The sequence below is a fragment of the Erinaceus europaeus genome, chromosome 7, assembly GCF_950295315.1.
Source record: "Erinaceus europaeus chromosome 7, mEriEur2.1, whole genome shotgun sequence".
NCBI lineage: Eukaryota > Metazoa > Chordata > Mammalia > Eulipotyphla > Erinaceidae > Erinaceus > Erinaceus europaeus.
The window spans coordinates 24698784-24713781 of record NC_080168.1 but is presented as its reverse complement, the minus strand read 5'-3'; the positions used below and the strand labels follow the sequence as shown (position 1 = coordinate 24713781).

General features: G+C 37.1%; 1 protein-coding gene across 1 annotated transcript in view; it reads right to left on the bottom strand.

Annotated features, from left to right (window-relative positions):
* Window positions 1-14998, bottom strand: part of KANSL1L (KAT8 regulatory NSL complex subunit 1 like) — a 115228-nt gene that overhangs the window by 19648 nt on the left and 80582 nt on the right. Inside the window, 2 exon segments of the mRNA XM_007524512.3 lie at window positions 6281-6388; window positions 8796-8958. Coding sequence (XP_007524574.2) covers window positions 6281-6388; window positions 8796-8958 — 271 coding nt within the window.

Here is a 14998-nt window from a genome sequence, read left to right as displayed (position 1 = left end):
AATTATTTAACTATTCATATTATTTAGCTGTTGACGCTAGTTGTTTTCATCATGATGAGATGGCGTACATTCTTAAAATTATCTTAATACATTTTAAAAAACAATTTGGTCTGAGGATAAATTCCAAGGTGTAGAATTATATGAGAAAGTGTTTGCATAAAATCTGTTTCCTATATCCCCGTAGTCTTTTCCTTCTCTAAGCCTAGAAAACAATCCTTGTCCAATTTTTGTATATCTTTTTTATTGTAGAAAAAAAATCTCGAGGTCTGGGAGGTGGCGCAGTGGATAAAGCATCGGATTCTCAAGCATGTGGTCCTGAGTTCAATCCCTGGCAGCACATATTCCAGAGTGATGCCTCGCTCTTACTCTCTCCTCCTATGTTTTCGGTTAATAAATAAATAAAAATCTTAACAGACACGAAGATGAGAATAATGAACTCATAAATACCCACTGGCACCAACAACTATAAACTCATAGCCAATTTTATTTCATCTTTCCCCAATGTTTCTTTCTGAATTACACTTAAATAAAATCACAGATGTATCTTGTCACATAAAAGTCAGCTTTATCTCTAAAATGCTGTGTATAAACCACATACATTAATACCTAACATTTCCTGTTCAATTTTTCTCTGGTTGCTCAAAATTGCAGCTATATCCTGAATTTTTCAGATCAGAGCACCCAAAAAGTTCATTATATTTAGTTATAAAAAGATATTATATTTAGTTGATATGAAATATTTTTAACCTGGCTATGGATTGGAGAAGACATAAAAGTGAGACAAATTTTCTCCTTGATACCACTTAACATTCCTAGATAAATGTTTCTTTTCAGCTTCATATAATCTTAAGATTTTTTTTTAAATTTTTATTTATTTATTTATTCCCTTTTGTTGTCCTTATTGTTTTTTTATTGTTGTAGTTATTGATGTCATCATTGTTGGCTAGGACAGAGAGAAATGAAAAGAGGAGGGGAAGACAGAGAGGGGGAGAGAAAGAAAGACACCTGCAGATCGGCTTCACCGCCTGTGAAGCAACTCCCCTGCAGGTGGGGAACTGGGGGCTTGAACCAGGATCCTTACTCCAGTCCTTGTGCTTTGCACCACGTGTGCTTAATCCACTGTGCTACTGCCCACTCCCATTTTAAGATATTTTTAAATGCTATATATTCCATGTAGTTTTTTGCCATTTCCCTTCTTACTCTTGTTTCCAATTTTTTATTATAACAAATAATGTTAAGATAAATATACTTGTGACTATAAATGGTTTCATACTTAGGTTCTTGAAAATGGGTTTACTATGTCAGGTAAAAAATTAATAGTTTAGTAAACATTTACTGTGAACAAATACAGGAGTAGGATATTTTTCTCAATAAGTTTTTTTGAAAGGGTTTGAAATGCATTTCACAGTACTTCTTAAAAGTCTTATATCAGGGGGGCAGGTGGTAGTGCAGTGGGTTAAGCGCACATGGCGCGAAGCACAAGGACCGGCTCAAGGATCTGTGTTCTAGCCCCCGGCTCCTCACCTGCAGGGAAGTCACTTCACAGGTGGTGAAGCAGGTCAGCAGGTGTCTATCTTTTTCTCCCCCTCTCTGTCTTCCCCTCTTCTTTCCATTTCTCTCTGTCCTATCCGACAACAAGGGCAACAACAACAAAAAGTTGTGTATCAATTCTTGATGTGAATATTTCAGTTTTCATTACACAGGTTTGCCAAGACTGGTGATCATGACTTGTTAATATGATCTGAGTAAACATTAACTCCCTCCAATAAAACGGAAAACAATAATCTGAATAGTGACTATTTAGTGCTGTGGCTGGCACTCAGTAAATGTTAGGTATTAGGAGGGTTGGGCAGTGATACACCCATTACTTATGCACACATATATAATGCACACATTGCTATATATGCAAGGGCCCAAGTTCAAGTCCCCTGCAGGGGAGGATGCTTCACAAGAGGTGAAGCAGAGCTGCAGGTGTCTCTCCTTCTCCCTTCCCCTTTTCTCTTAATTTCTTTCTGTCTCTATCAAAAAGAAAAAAGAAAATTTAAAAATATTAGGTATGGGAGTTGGGTGGTAGTACAGCGGGTTAAGTGCACGTGGCACAAAGCACAAGGACCAGGTGTAAGGATCTCAGTTGGAGGCCCCCACTCCCCACCTGCAGGGGAGTCGCTTCACAAGCAGTGAAACAGGTCTTCTATCTTTCTCATCCCCTCTCTGTCTTCCCCCCCTCCACTTCTCTCTGTTCTATCCAACAACAATAGTAACTACAACAATAAAAAAACAACAAGGGCAACAAAAGGGAATAAATAAATTAATATTAAAAAAAGTTGGATATTACCATTTTCATCACTAGTATTATTACTGAAAATATATATATTTCTAATTATTTTAAAATACTATTTTTAACATTTAAATAGTCTGAAATGTAAGTTTTTAAAATGTTCATACATTTAAAATCTGCTGTAGAAGTTTTATCATCAGAGAAATTATTAATATTTAGAATCTCTATAGAAGAATTGAATCAACTAGACTTCATGGATCTGAGTCCTGGCTCTACCATTCATTACTCAATGATCTGGGGGAAGCTAATAAAAAAAAAGTAGCACCTACCTTACAGGTTTGTAAAAATATAAGCAATTAAATAGAATGCCTTTCAACTGATGCGATCTAAGGACTGCATCAGAAGAACCTTAATCATTACTACCTCAGCCATCTTTTCCACAGGTAGGGTAGAAGGTCTGAAAATCCCAAAATACCACTTTCAGGCAGCTGGGTGGTGGCATACCCAGTTAAACACACACAGAGCTAAGCTCAAGGACCCACGCAAGATCGGTTTGAGCCCCCAGCTCCCCGCCTGCTAGGGGGACACTTCACAAGTGGTGAAGCAGGTCTTCAGTTGTCTTTCTCTTCCCCTCTCTATCTCCCCCTCCTCTCTTAATTTCTCCATGTCCTAGCCAATAAAATGGGAAAACAGTCAGCAGGAGCACTGGATTAATCATGACGGCATGGAGCCCCAGCAGTAACTCTAAAGGAAACAAACAAACAAAGCACTTTTACCATGCTGTAAGCCTGTGGTTCTGTCTATAGAGTTTTTTTATTTAATTTAGTCCTCTCAATATAGTTTCCATCAGTATTACCACATTCAGTGATTATACTTTTATGACAAATTAAAAATATGACACCTCTTTTGATCTTCAAAAATGTTTATTGCCTAAATATTTTTTCTCTGAAATAATAACTTTTTTCTCTTTTTAAAACACTTTTTAATTATCTTTATTTATTGGATAGAGACAGCCAGAAGTAGAGAGGGAAGGGGGAAACAGAGAGGCAGAGCTAGAGACACCTGCAGCACTGCTTCAACCACTCATGAAGCTTTCCTCCTGCAGGTGGGCACCAGGGGCTCAAATTCAGGTCCTTGCACATTGTAACATGCGTGCTCAACCAGGTGCGTCACCACCTGGCCCCCTCAAAAACTTTTTTCTAAGAGAATAATGCTTTATAATTATGAGTAAAATATATAATAAATTAATTTGGTGAAAACTGACATCATAAATCACTGTCATATGATAGGAATGAGACTATTTCTCTCCATACTGACATGTACTTAGGTTACTTCGTAAAATGTTAAGTTTAATCATAAATAATTATTTTATTTAGTGGTCTGGGAGGTGGCACAGTGGATACAGCATTGGACTCTCAAGCATGAGGTCCCGAGTTCGATCCCTGCAGCACATGTACCAGAGTGATAATCTGGTTCTTTCTCTTTCTCCTCCTACCTGTCTCATGAATAAATAAATAAAATCTTTTAAAAAATGATAATTATTATTTTATTTATAACTCATTCCTTTCCATATCCTTAGTAGTTCTGGTATTTATAAAAGTTTCTGACTCGATATCTTTCTTTTTGCCTCCAGGGTTATTGCTGGGGCTCAGTGCCTGCACCATGAATCCACTGCTCCTGGAGGCCATTTTTCCCCATACTATTGTCCTTGTTGTTATTGTTGCCATTTGATGTTGTTGTTGTTGTTGTTGGATAGGACAGAGAGAAACCAAGAGAGGAGGGGAAGACAGAGAGGGAGAGAGAAAGACAAACACCTGCAGACCTGCTTCACTGCCCATGAAGCGACCCCCCTGCAGGTGGGGAGCTAGGGGCTCCAACTGGGATCCTAGCGCCAGTTCTTGCGCTTTGAGCCACCTGCACTTAACCCGCTGTGCTACCACCTGATGCCCGACTTGTTATCTTTACTTATAAATCTGCTATGTAAGAATTCTAGTAACAGGCACTAAGCTGACTTTTGAGTTTTTGAGCTTGATGACTATTTCATCTGAAAATAGTTAATCTTACTTTTGATGTTGAAAAGAGTTTAGTGTTGTAGATGGTCAAAACATATTGAATGTTTCTCTTTCTTCTTTAGATTACTTCCAAGCATAGCTATTGTCCCCAAATCCATTCATCACTCCTGTAAACTCTCATATATAATTGTTCTAAATTTTCTTTTATAAGTTTAATGTTTAATTTAAGATTCCTGGAGTCAACTAGAATTTATAATACAGGACAGGACATGTGCATAAACTCCTCTCCCAAACTAGCAAATCTGTTTACTGACAGTTCCCCATATTCTCATTAATTTATAATTCTTGTCTTAAAGCATAAACAATGTGCACTGTTGGCTTCATGGATCTGTTATCCTGTATATCAGCAAAAATCTCTGCTAATTCTTAATGGAATCTTATTGTGTTTTCATATATGATTGGGCAAGATTCTCTCAGTATTTCCACTTTAAAGAGATGTGGTATCAGGCATCAAGGCCAAAATCTCATGTATGAGTGATAGCACTGTGTTGCCTCCTCGATCCTATTTTTATTTATTCTACATTATTGAGTCAGAGAGAAATAAAGACACCAGAGTCCTACTCTAACATCCATGGACTTCCAACTTCTCTTTCTTTTTTACTTCCAACAAAATTTGTCTTTCGTGCTATCTATAGTGATCCATTATGGTGCCAGGATTTATTTATTTATTTATTTTTGTCTCCAGGGTTATTGCTGGGCCTCGATGCCTACACTATGAAGCCACTGTTCCTGGAGGCTAATTTCTTCCCCTTTTGTTGCCTTTGTTGTTTATCAATGTTGTTATTGTTGTTATTATTGGTGTCATTGTTGTTGGATAGGACAGAGAGAAATTGAGAGAGGAGAGGAAGCCAGAGAGGGGAAGAGGAAGCCAGACACCTGCAGACCTGCTTCACCATTTGTGAAGCTACCCCCCTGTAGGTGGGGAGCCAGAGGCTCAAACCCAGATCCTTGTGCTTCGCGCCAAGTGTGTTTAACCCACTGCGTTACTGCCCGGCCCCCGGTGCCAGGAATTAAACTCATGGTTTTGTGAAGGTATGTAATCCACCACTGAGTCATCTCCCAGGCCCTCTCACTACTTTTTCTAGCAATTTCTTTTGCTTTCCTGTTTATTCTCAGTGAACTTCAGAATTACTTTCTTAAGTTAACTAAATTATATTAGAACTTCATGTTACATTGTATTAAACATAAAACAAAATAAATGACATCCTTATTAATCTTATCACCCAGGAGTGCTATTTGTTGGTGTTCATTTAAATTAGATTTTAAAATATCAATTATATTTTAAGTTTTTTTTTTTGGGGGGATGGGTATGTTTGGCTCCTTACCTATTTTTTTAAAGTTATTTTTTTATTGGGGGATTAATGCTTTTCAGTTGACAGTAAATACAATAATTTGTGGGAGTCAGGTAGTAGCGCAGCGGGTTAAGCACATGTGGCGCCAAGTGCAAGGTCCAGCATAAGGATCCTGGTTCAAGCCCCTGACTCCCCAACTTCAGGGAGTTACTTCACAGGCGGTAAAGCAGGTTTGCAGGTGACTATCTTTCTCTCCCCATCTCTGTCTTCCCCTTCTCTCTCCATTTCTCTGTCCTATCTAACAACGACGACATCAATAACAACAATTAAAAAAAAAGGGAAAACAAATAAATATAAAAAAATCAATACATGCATAACATTTCCCAGTTTTCCATATAACAATAAAACTCCCACTAGGTTCTCTGCCAGAGTCTTTTACTTTGGTGTATTTTAAGTTTTTTCCATTCAATAAATACCATGTATTTCTTGTTATGTTTACTCTGCTGTGTGATTTGCAAAAAGTGTTTACTAAGTATTTACATCCATTCCTTTATTAAATTTTATTTCTTTGGAAAGCAAAAGTGATAAATGTAAAGATATAAAAGGCAGATAAAGTACAACAATTGTAAATAACATACCAGATGAAGGAGATATGATACAGTCTCCTACAAATTTATTTTCAGCAAGATCTCCTTTTATTTCAGACTTTTTTAACAGTGTTTCAAAGTGAAAATGAAGAGGCACATCTGGAAAAAGAATGTTTAAAAAGCATCTTCAGTGAACACACTTTATAGACTTACTAAGATTTCTTTCGATGAGTAGCACATATGCTGAGAAAAATAAAGATTTGAAGGGTCACAATTGTTTTAAGTGACAAAATACATTTTCCAAATTATCACTAGCTATATTTTAAAGATTACTGATTTTAAGTACTAAAGAGAGCTAAAAAAGAGTAACTTCACAAACTAAAATAATGCATAACTTATACAAAATTTAAAAATACTATTGTCTAGTCTACTAATAAACATACTAATAACCACCCACTGATGAAACAAATGTATCCACAAGGTGTTTTGTTTTGTATCTATACAAACAGCACTTTGCAAGAATTAAAAAAGAAAATGTAATGTGCTCGAGGTATAAGCTAACAGTAACTGCTAGCTGAATGATTGTATGTTTTGTATCCTATTTCATTTAAAAGAGTGATTAACACATGAGAGAAGAAGAGAGAAGGAAAGAAAGAACCAAGAAGTAGAGCATCACTCAGGCACATGCAATACTGGAGACTGAACTTGAGACCCCAGGCTTTTAAGTCCAGCACGCTAGTTACTGTGCTACCTCCTGGGTTGTGATTACTGAATTGGTGGGATGCATTGGATCGACCTTCTCGTGGTGCATCCCGTGAGTACCCATTCACTGGGGAAACTGATGATCCTTCCTAGCTGACTGAATCCACATGGATCCCAGTCACTTTCAAAGCCAGCAACAAGAGCTCCTGACAGCTTTCAACCTGACACTGTTGACTGGCTACGGAAGAAGGGCAAACGCTAGAAGAAGAAGAAGAAGAACTGAATTGGTGTTATTTCCTCAAGGATAGAATAAATTAGGTCCTGTCAGCAACTTACTTCAAAATATGTTGTAGGGAAGAACTCATTCTATGGGAATAAGTGTAGTAAATAGTGCATTACAAAAAGGAACACTTTGGGGAGTCGGGCAGTAGCCACAGCGGGTTAAGCGCAGGAGGTGCAAAGCAGAAGGATCTGCATAAGGATCCTGGCTGGAGCCCCCAGCTCCCCACTTGCAGGGGAGTCGCTTCACAGGTGGTGAAGCAGGTCTGCAGGTGTCTGTCTTTCTCTCCCCCTCTCTGTTTCCCCTCCTCTCTCCATTTCTCTCTGTCCTATCCAACAACGACGACATCAATAACAACAATAATAACTACAATAAAAAACAAGGGCAACAAAAGAGAAAAATAAATACTTAAACAATTTTTTTACAAGAATCTAAGAAAAAAAAAAAAGGGAACACTTTGTAAATGTTTAGAACCACAATGTGAAAAAGAAACAAAGCACATCTCAGATGCTCCCATAAAAAGAAGAATTTAGAGGGTTGGGAAGACAGCCCTCTAAATGAGGCGAACGAGGTTCTTGCCTAAGGCTCTAAATTCCCAGGTTCAATCCCCAGCACCACCATAAATCAGAGCTGAGTAGTTTACTGGTTAAAATGAAACAAGCACAGACAAAAACCACTAACTTAACCAGTGGAAGAATATTTTCCTTTTTTTTTTTTTTTTTTACTTATATATTGCAGTTATATAATTCTTGAAAGATTTCAACTTAAACCAGGGCTTGGAAACTTAAGGCCACACTGGGGATTTAGAGATATACGTGCCTTATTTGCTCAGTCAGCTGTAGGTTATAGCTACTTGTGACGTTCACAAGTTGACTATACGTAAAATGACCAATTTTCTTTTCTCATAAAAGCTCGACGAGATTATAAATGGAGGACTGTCATATAGCAAGGAAAACTCCATGCGAAACAACATTCTACAAAAAGAACACTGATTCAAACACATTTCACCAACAGTCATATCAGCAATAAAATACTAAAACTGACCACTTATAAGCGATTTACTGTATTAATTTCTAAAAAAAATCATCTATTCTCCAAAGTGAAAAATAACTCCCAAAGACTTAAAGAATCAACTTGGGGGGGGGGGTCAGATGATAGAGCACTGGTTTAAGTGTGCACAGTATGAGGCTCAAAGACCCTCTGAAGGATCCCGGGTTCATCCTGCACTCCCCTCCTGCAGGGAGGGGGGGTCGCTTGACAGTGAAGCAGGTCTCTCGCCCTCTCTCTCTCTCTCTCTCTCTCTCCATTCCCCTCCCCTCTCAATTTCTCTGTCCTATCAAAAAAAGAAATGAAAAAATGTCCTCAGGCAAAAAAAAAAAAAATCAACTTGTAAAAATAGAACATTAATTCAGCATGTGACTATTATGTATAAATGATTCTTTGAAAAACTGTTCAGTTCTCAAAAATATCCAGTGATAAAATAATTGGTAAAGTTTTAATAGATTATCTGTGTTTCTAGGATTCGATTTCATCATAGAAAGCACAGTTACCAAGAGTTTTTCTTTGTTTTCAAATGAGGCTTACCTGATGGTAATGACAGAACAGAATGGAAAGAAGAATCTAGCTCTGATGCATGTTCTCTTAATATTTGAGACTTGGAATTGTGTTCACAGCTACTCCATGTTGAAGATGACTGCAGGCAAGGCAACTGTGTAGCATTTAGAAAAGTTTCCTTTGAAGGCAAAGTCTGTAAGAAAAAAATAATAAAGACATCATTTTTGCTTAAAAAATGAATCAGAGACAGAGCTACACCTACAGGACAGTATCTGAATGATACTAGAAAGAAATCCTAGCTTAATCACTTAGGGCGGGGCGGGGTGGGGGAGTGATTCAAGGCCATGAATGCAAGGGGACTTAAATTCCTTTGCAGTTTTTCAAAAAGAGCAAAATCTTTGAAAATGGGTCTTGGGCCTAGAAGCCAGCACAGAGATTGTGCAGATGACTTTTGTGCCTCAGGCTCACAGTCCTAGGTTCCATGAACACCACCACCATAAACCAGAATTGAGCGGTCCTCTGGTAAAAAAAAAAAAAAGGGGGGGGGAGTAAAGAAAAGAAAGAAAAAGGCAGTTTTCAGAAAATGAGGGTTTCTCCTGTTATTTGAAATCACAGTAAGTGAAAGTAAATGTGGGGAAACTTTAAGTCAAAAGGGCTAAACACTAGATTAGTGAGAACTGTAAGCAGTGATGAGTTAACTATAAACTAAGATTAAGACTTGAGAAGACTAGTTGTTCCTCCTCCTGCCATTTTACAACTGATGAACAAAACTGGAATTTCTGCCTTAAATTTAAAGGTGGGGCAATATCTAAACTGAAATAACAGTGAAGTACTAAGAGTTCATTTTTTTCCCATTTAGTAAGATTTAAAATAAGACAAAAATAAATTATGTATGAAGCAAATGATATGATACATGACTGAGTTGAAAGAAATTACAGTTTGCCTTTAAAAGTCTTAAGAGACATGCTGCTAAATTAAAAAGTTATGTTGTTACATTGCACCTATTCTGTTTAGATGTTGTATTTTTAAAAATATATTTTTTAAATATATATATATTGGCTATCAAATTAGTATACAATCAAGAAAAAATGTGTAAAACAGAAAAAATTTAAAAAATTACAATCCTTCCTTTCCCCTCCCCCTTATAGTAACATTAAGGCTGATTCTGATTTTGTGGTTTTTGTTTTTTGTACCATGACTAATATTGTAGTGCCTATAATAACTGAAATCATTACTAAAAAAAAGAAAAAAACAACATTTCTAATAAACTTGCATTAGGTTTGTCTACTTTCTTGAGTTTGAGTTTCCAGGCTATCTTTGACATTTTCACTTTGTGTTTCCATAGTACACTGGGCACATAGCATTTAACTAATTTTCTCTGGGTCATTAATTCCTTGAAGGTTGAGATCATAATTTGTTCAATCCTGTATTCCCAGAACCTGACAGAGATCTCTGGCAAACAGTTGAGAACTGAATGCTGATCAACTAAATTTTATCTTGAATTTGTTTACAAAAATCACATGGGCAAAATATTTCACATTTGCTTATACTTGAGACTGTTACTTCCATTGAGGAAAAAAGTAGTCCATATGCTAAAATTTACCAAGTAGTGACTTCTACTTACAGTTCACTGGCTAACAACAAGATCATATTGCCATATCTAGCTGCTAGGAAATTTACTCATTATTCTGGGTGGTCAAAGATGAGTTTTTACAAGAAGATATAACACAGACACATTAATATTAGAATGTCATTTTCGAAACTTACTCCAGTGATGTGATTATATGTATATACGTATGGGCACAGTTGCAGTTTCTTACCTTTAAAACTGATGCTTTTGACTCCCTATAGAATTACCTGTTCTTTTGCAATACTTTCACAAAGGTGTAAGATAAATTTGCTTGAAATTACAAAGAAAAATGTGCTAACCTCCCTTTTTCCAATATGGCTAGAACATTATGAATAAAAGGTGATAAAATCTGAATATTTACCATATAATTAGGTTTCTCTTGCAATTTTCCAAATCCAGGAAACCCATTAGCCAATTTGAAACTATCCTAAATAATTATGGAGACAAGTGAGGGGCATCTAGGTAAAGGCCTTTTTTTTTCCCCTGCAGAGAAAGTGAAGCCCAGGAGGCTGAAAAGGAATGGATGGAGAAATAAGAGAAAAAACAGGAGATTCTTGCCAAGTAAAAATGCAAATGTCTAGAGAATGTGATCAACAATACCATATGCCGCATAAGATCCAAACAAAATAAAGCCTGAAAAGTATCCACTCATTATTTTAACTTTAAAAATGAAACATTTCAGTTACACAAAGGAATACATAATGTAAAGGAAGGGTATAAAACAAATTGGAAAATAGCTATATTCACCATCCTACTTTAAGAAACAGAACAATATCAATACCTTTTAAGCTGTGTCTTCCTACATCCCGATCACAATCCCCACCCTAAACTAGGGCAGTCCTCTCAGTAATGGTACCCTTCCCCCTCCTTTTGCCCTATTCTAGAACTTATTTTCAGCTAGATATTTTTTTCTCAGGCTTCCTTGTGTCTAAATATTCTATCCAGGAGAATATGATGAGAAGTCTTGTATGTAACCTCTCAGAAATGACCTTAAGGTCACTCAGCCCTCCATTCTATCCCTTTGTCACTGGAAATGTAGCTGTGGTGATGAACCAGCATAATCATGTGGATGGGAGCAATGCTCACCCAATATCCTGTGATGGAGGAAGATGACCAGCTGTCTGAGAGTATGGTGTGCTGACACCTATCACAGAGATATGCAAAACTGTACACCAGTGACAGAAAGTCTTGTAAATCAGTGTTTGCTCCAATAAATACATATGTGACAGAGATATAAACATGTACCAAACAAAAAGTAGGAAAAATCTAGTTCTAGATAATCATGTAAGATACATTCTCATGCCTAGAATATTTTCAATCTGTAGGAAAATATGGAACTTAGATCTTGTTTATGACATTATTTGGGGTTTTTATTAAACATAGCAAAAATCTGCTCATTAACTAAGATAGTATGTCTTTGTATATTTATCAGTCACTTGCAGAAAAAAATGGCTACCTTGTATTTTAATTTCATCATTGCCTTGATTTTCACTATTTTTCATGTTATTTATAATCTTATAATTTACTAATTAAATCTATATGCTTTATAAATGTAAAAGGAATGTTAAATGTATTATCCTGCTTTATTATTCAGTCATGTTGTCATCATTCTGTTGTCTATAAATATTGAGCTTCTAGCATTTTTTTTTACTTTTATGAACAATGCTATTATGACTGCTATTACTTATCTCCTTACACATGTACCTAAGAAAATCTAAGGAGGGGCCAGAAAGTAGCATATTCATTGAATACACAGGCTACCGTGTGTAGGGATCTAGGTTCAAGGCCCCAGTCCCCACCTGAAAAAGGGAAGCCACACCAAGTGGTGAAGATGTGTAGCAAGTGTTTTTTTCTCTCTCTCTCTCCTGCACTTTGTCTCCCTTTCATTTCAGATCCTTTCTGTCTCTATCCATTAATGAATAAATAAAATATATATATTTCCTTAATTCTCAGGAGTACATATCTAGAAATGGAATTGCTAGGTTACACAAATGCATGGAGGCATATATTTAACTTCATTCATATAACTTCATATATTTAACTTCATTAACTGTATCTGTAACAAAATACTTTTAATTTATACTTCAATAGAGTAAGTCCCAGTACTCAACTGCTCCAGATTCATGTTAGCAAGGGTATAGTCAGAGTTCTTTTATCAATGTGAATGCATTCAAATTGTATCTCATGGTTGAATATTTTGTGGATGTAGCATGGTAGATGGAATTTCAGTATTTTAAAGATACTTTCATTTTCATCTACCTTTCATTTTTTTTTCCCTATTGATTAGCATTTCTCACAGGTTTTGCTTGCTTGTTTTAACTGTAGCTGCTTTTTTAATATTTTCCCCATGTCTTCACTTCCTTAGTGGGATAACCATAATAAACTTGAATGTAACTTTTTATGTATTCTTTTTGAGGTTGAGAACTTGTGAATTTATGGGCTGCTATCATGAATTAGTTTGAGGAATACTTATTATTATTCAGAAATTCCTTCTCCTTCAAGAATGTAATAACAAGAATGTAATGTTCTTAGATTTCTTCTTTTTTTTTTTTTGCCTCCAGGATTATCGCTGACTTGGTGCCTACACACGAATCCACTGCTACTGGAGGCCATTTTTCCTATTTTTGTTGCCCTTGTTGTAGCTGTTGTCACAGCTGTCATTGTTATTGGATAGGACAAAGAGAAATGGAGAGAGGAGGGGAAGACAGAGAGGGGGAGAAAAAGATAGACACCTGCAGACCTACTTCACTGCCTGTGAAGCGACCCCCCCACTTCCCCCCGCAGGTAGGGAGCTGGGGGCTCCAACCAGGATCCTTAAGGAGGCCCTTTCGCTTTGTGCCATATGCGATTAACCCTCTGCTACCGCTCTGCTCCCAGATTTATTATTCTATCTCTATATTTCCATTTGATTTTTTTTCCAGCCAGGATTATTGCTGGAGTTTGGTGCCCGCATGACGAGGAGTCTACCATTTCCTGTGTCTTGTTATTGCTCCAATAAAGTAATACATATGTGACAGAGATATAAACATGTATCAAACAAAAAGTAGGAAAAATCTAGTTCTAGATAATCATGTAAGATACATTCTCATGTCTTTTTTTTTTTTTTTTTTTGGAGACAGAGAAACAGGTGAGAAAGGGTGGAGAGAGAGACACCTGTGGCTTGTTCTATCACTCCTGAAGCTGTCTTTCTGCCCCACCCTGCAGCTGGGGACCACAGGTTCAAACTGGGTTCTTGCACATAGTAACTTGTGTGATTTACAGGCTGCACCCTGACCACACCTCTATTGGTTTTTTTATACTAGTCTTCTGTTTTTTTATTATTGTTTTTGTTGTTGTTGTTATTGATGTCGTCATTGTTAGATAGGACAGAGAAAAATGGAAAGAGGAGGGGAAAATAAAGATACCTGCAGACCTGCTTCACCGCCTGTGAAGCGACTCCCCTGTAGGTGGGAAGCTGGGGCTCCAAACGGGATTCTCACACTGGTACTTGCGCTTCGCGCCACGTACACTTAAAGCGCTGTGCTACCGCCCGAATCCCCTAGTGAGTTTTTTAGTTCCTTAATATTCCCTTCTGTCCCGTGTAATTTGTAGTTATGTTCATTGGTTAAGGTATTAATTTCAAATGTCACATTTTTAGTTTGAGACTTTTCCGATGTTTCTCTTTTTAAAAATCACGTTCCTGGGGCTGGGTGTGGCTCACCTGGTTGAGTGCACGTGTTTAAAATCACGTTCCAATTATGTAATTTTACAGCGAAGAATCTTTCCTACTTGTTCTCTGTTTAGGACATTAATGACAGCCATTACAAAGTTCTTGCCAGCTAAATCAAGTATCAGAACTCTTTATTATCTCTCTTCTTAAATGTTGGCTTTTCTGGCCCTGGCTTTTAGCATGCCTGGTAATCTTTGAATGAATGCCAGATGATTTGTTAAAAAAAAAAAAAATCAGGACGTCTCCATTCAAGTGATGTAACCTTCCTCTGCTGGAGGTTTTCTTCACCCACTAAGCAGATAGTTTCTCTCCTTTGATCCTAAATGGGAGTATGCTCAGTTAATAGGGTTTGTAGCCCTGGTATGACTTATCCACCTATTTGTTCCTGGTCCTTCAAGGCTTTCATTTAAGTGTTTAAAAGATCTTATAGCACTTTCACTTAGTCATCGAGACATCAGGGATAAAAATGTTATGTACTTAGCAATGATGCCATATTTAAAAATTTTTATTTTATTTATTTTTTATTTTTATTGCTACCAGGGTTATCACTGGGGCTCAGTGCCGGCACTATGAATCCAGTGCTCCTACTGGCCTTTTTTTTTTTTTTTCTGTTTTATTTATTTATTGGTTTACTATTGATAGGAAGAGAAACATTGATAAGGGAGAGAGGAAATAGGAAGGGAGAGAGAAAGACACCCGCAGATCTGCTTCATCACTGGGAAGCATTCTCCCTGCAGGTTGGGAGTAGAGGCTTGAACCAGGATTCCACACTTAATAATGTTTGTACTCAACTGTGTGCACCACTCACTGTCTGGCCCCTGAATTCCTACTTTTTTTTTTTTCCTCCAAGGTTATTTCCGGGGCTCGGTGCCTGCACCACGAATCCACTGCTCC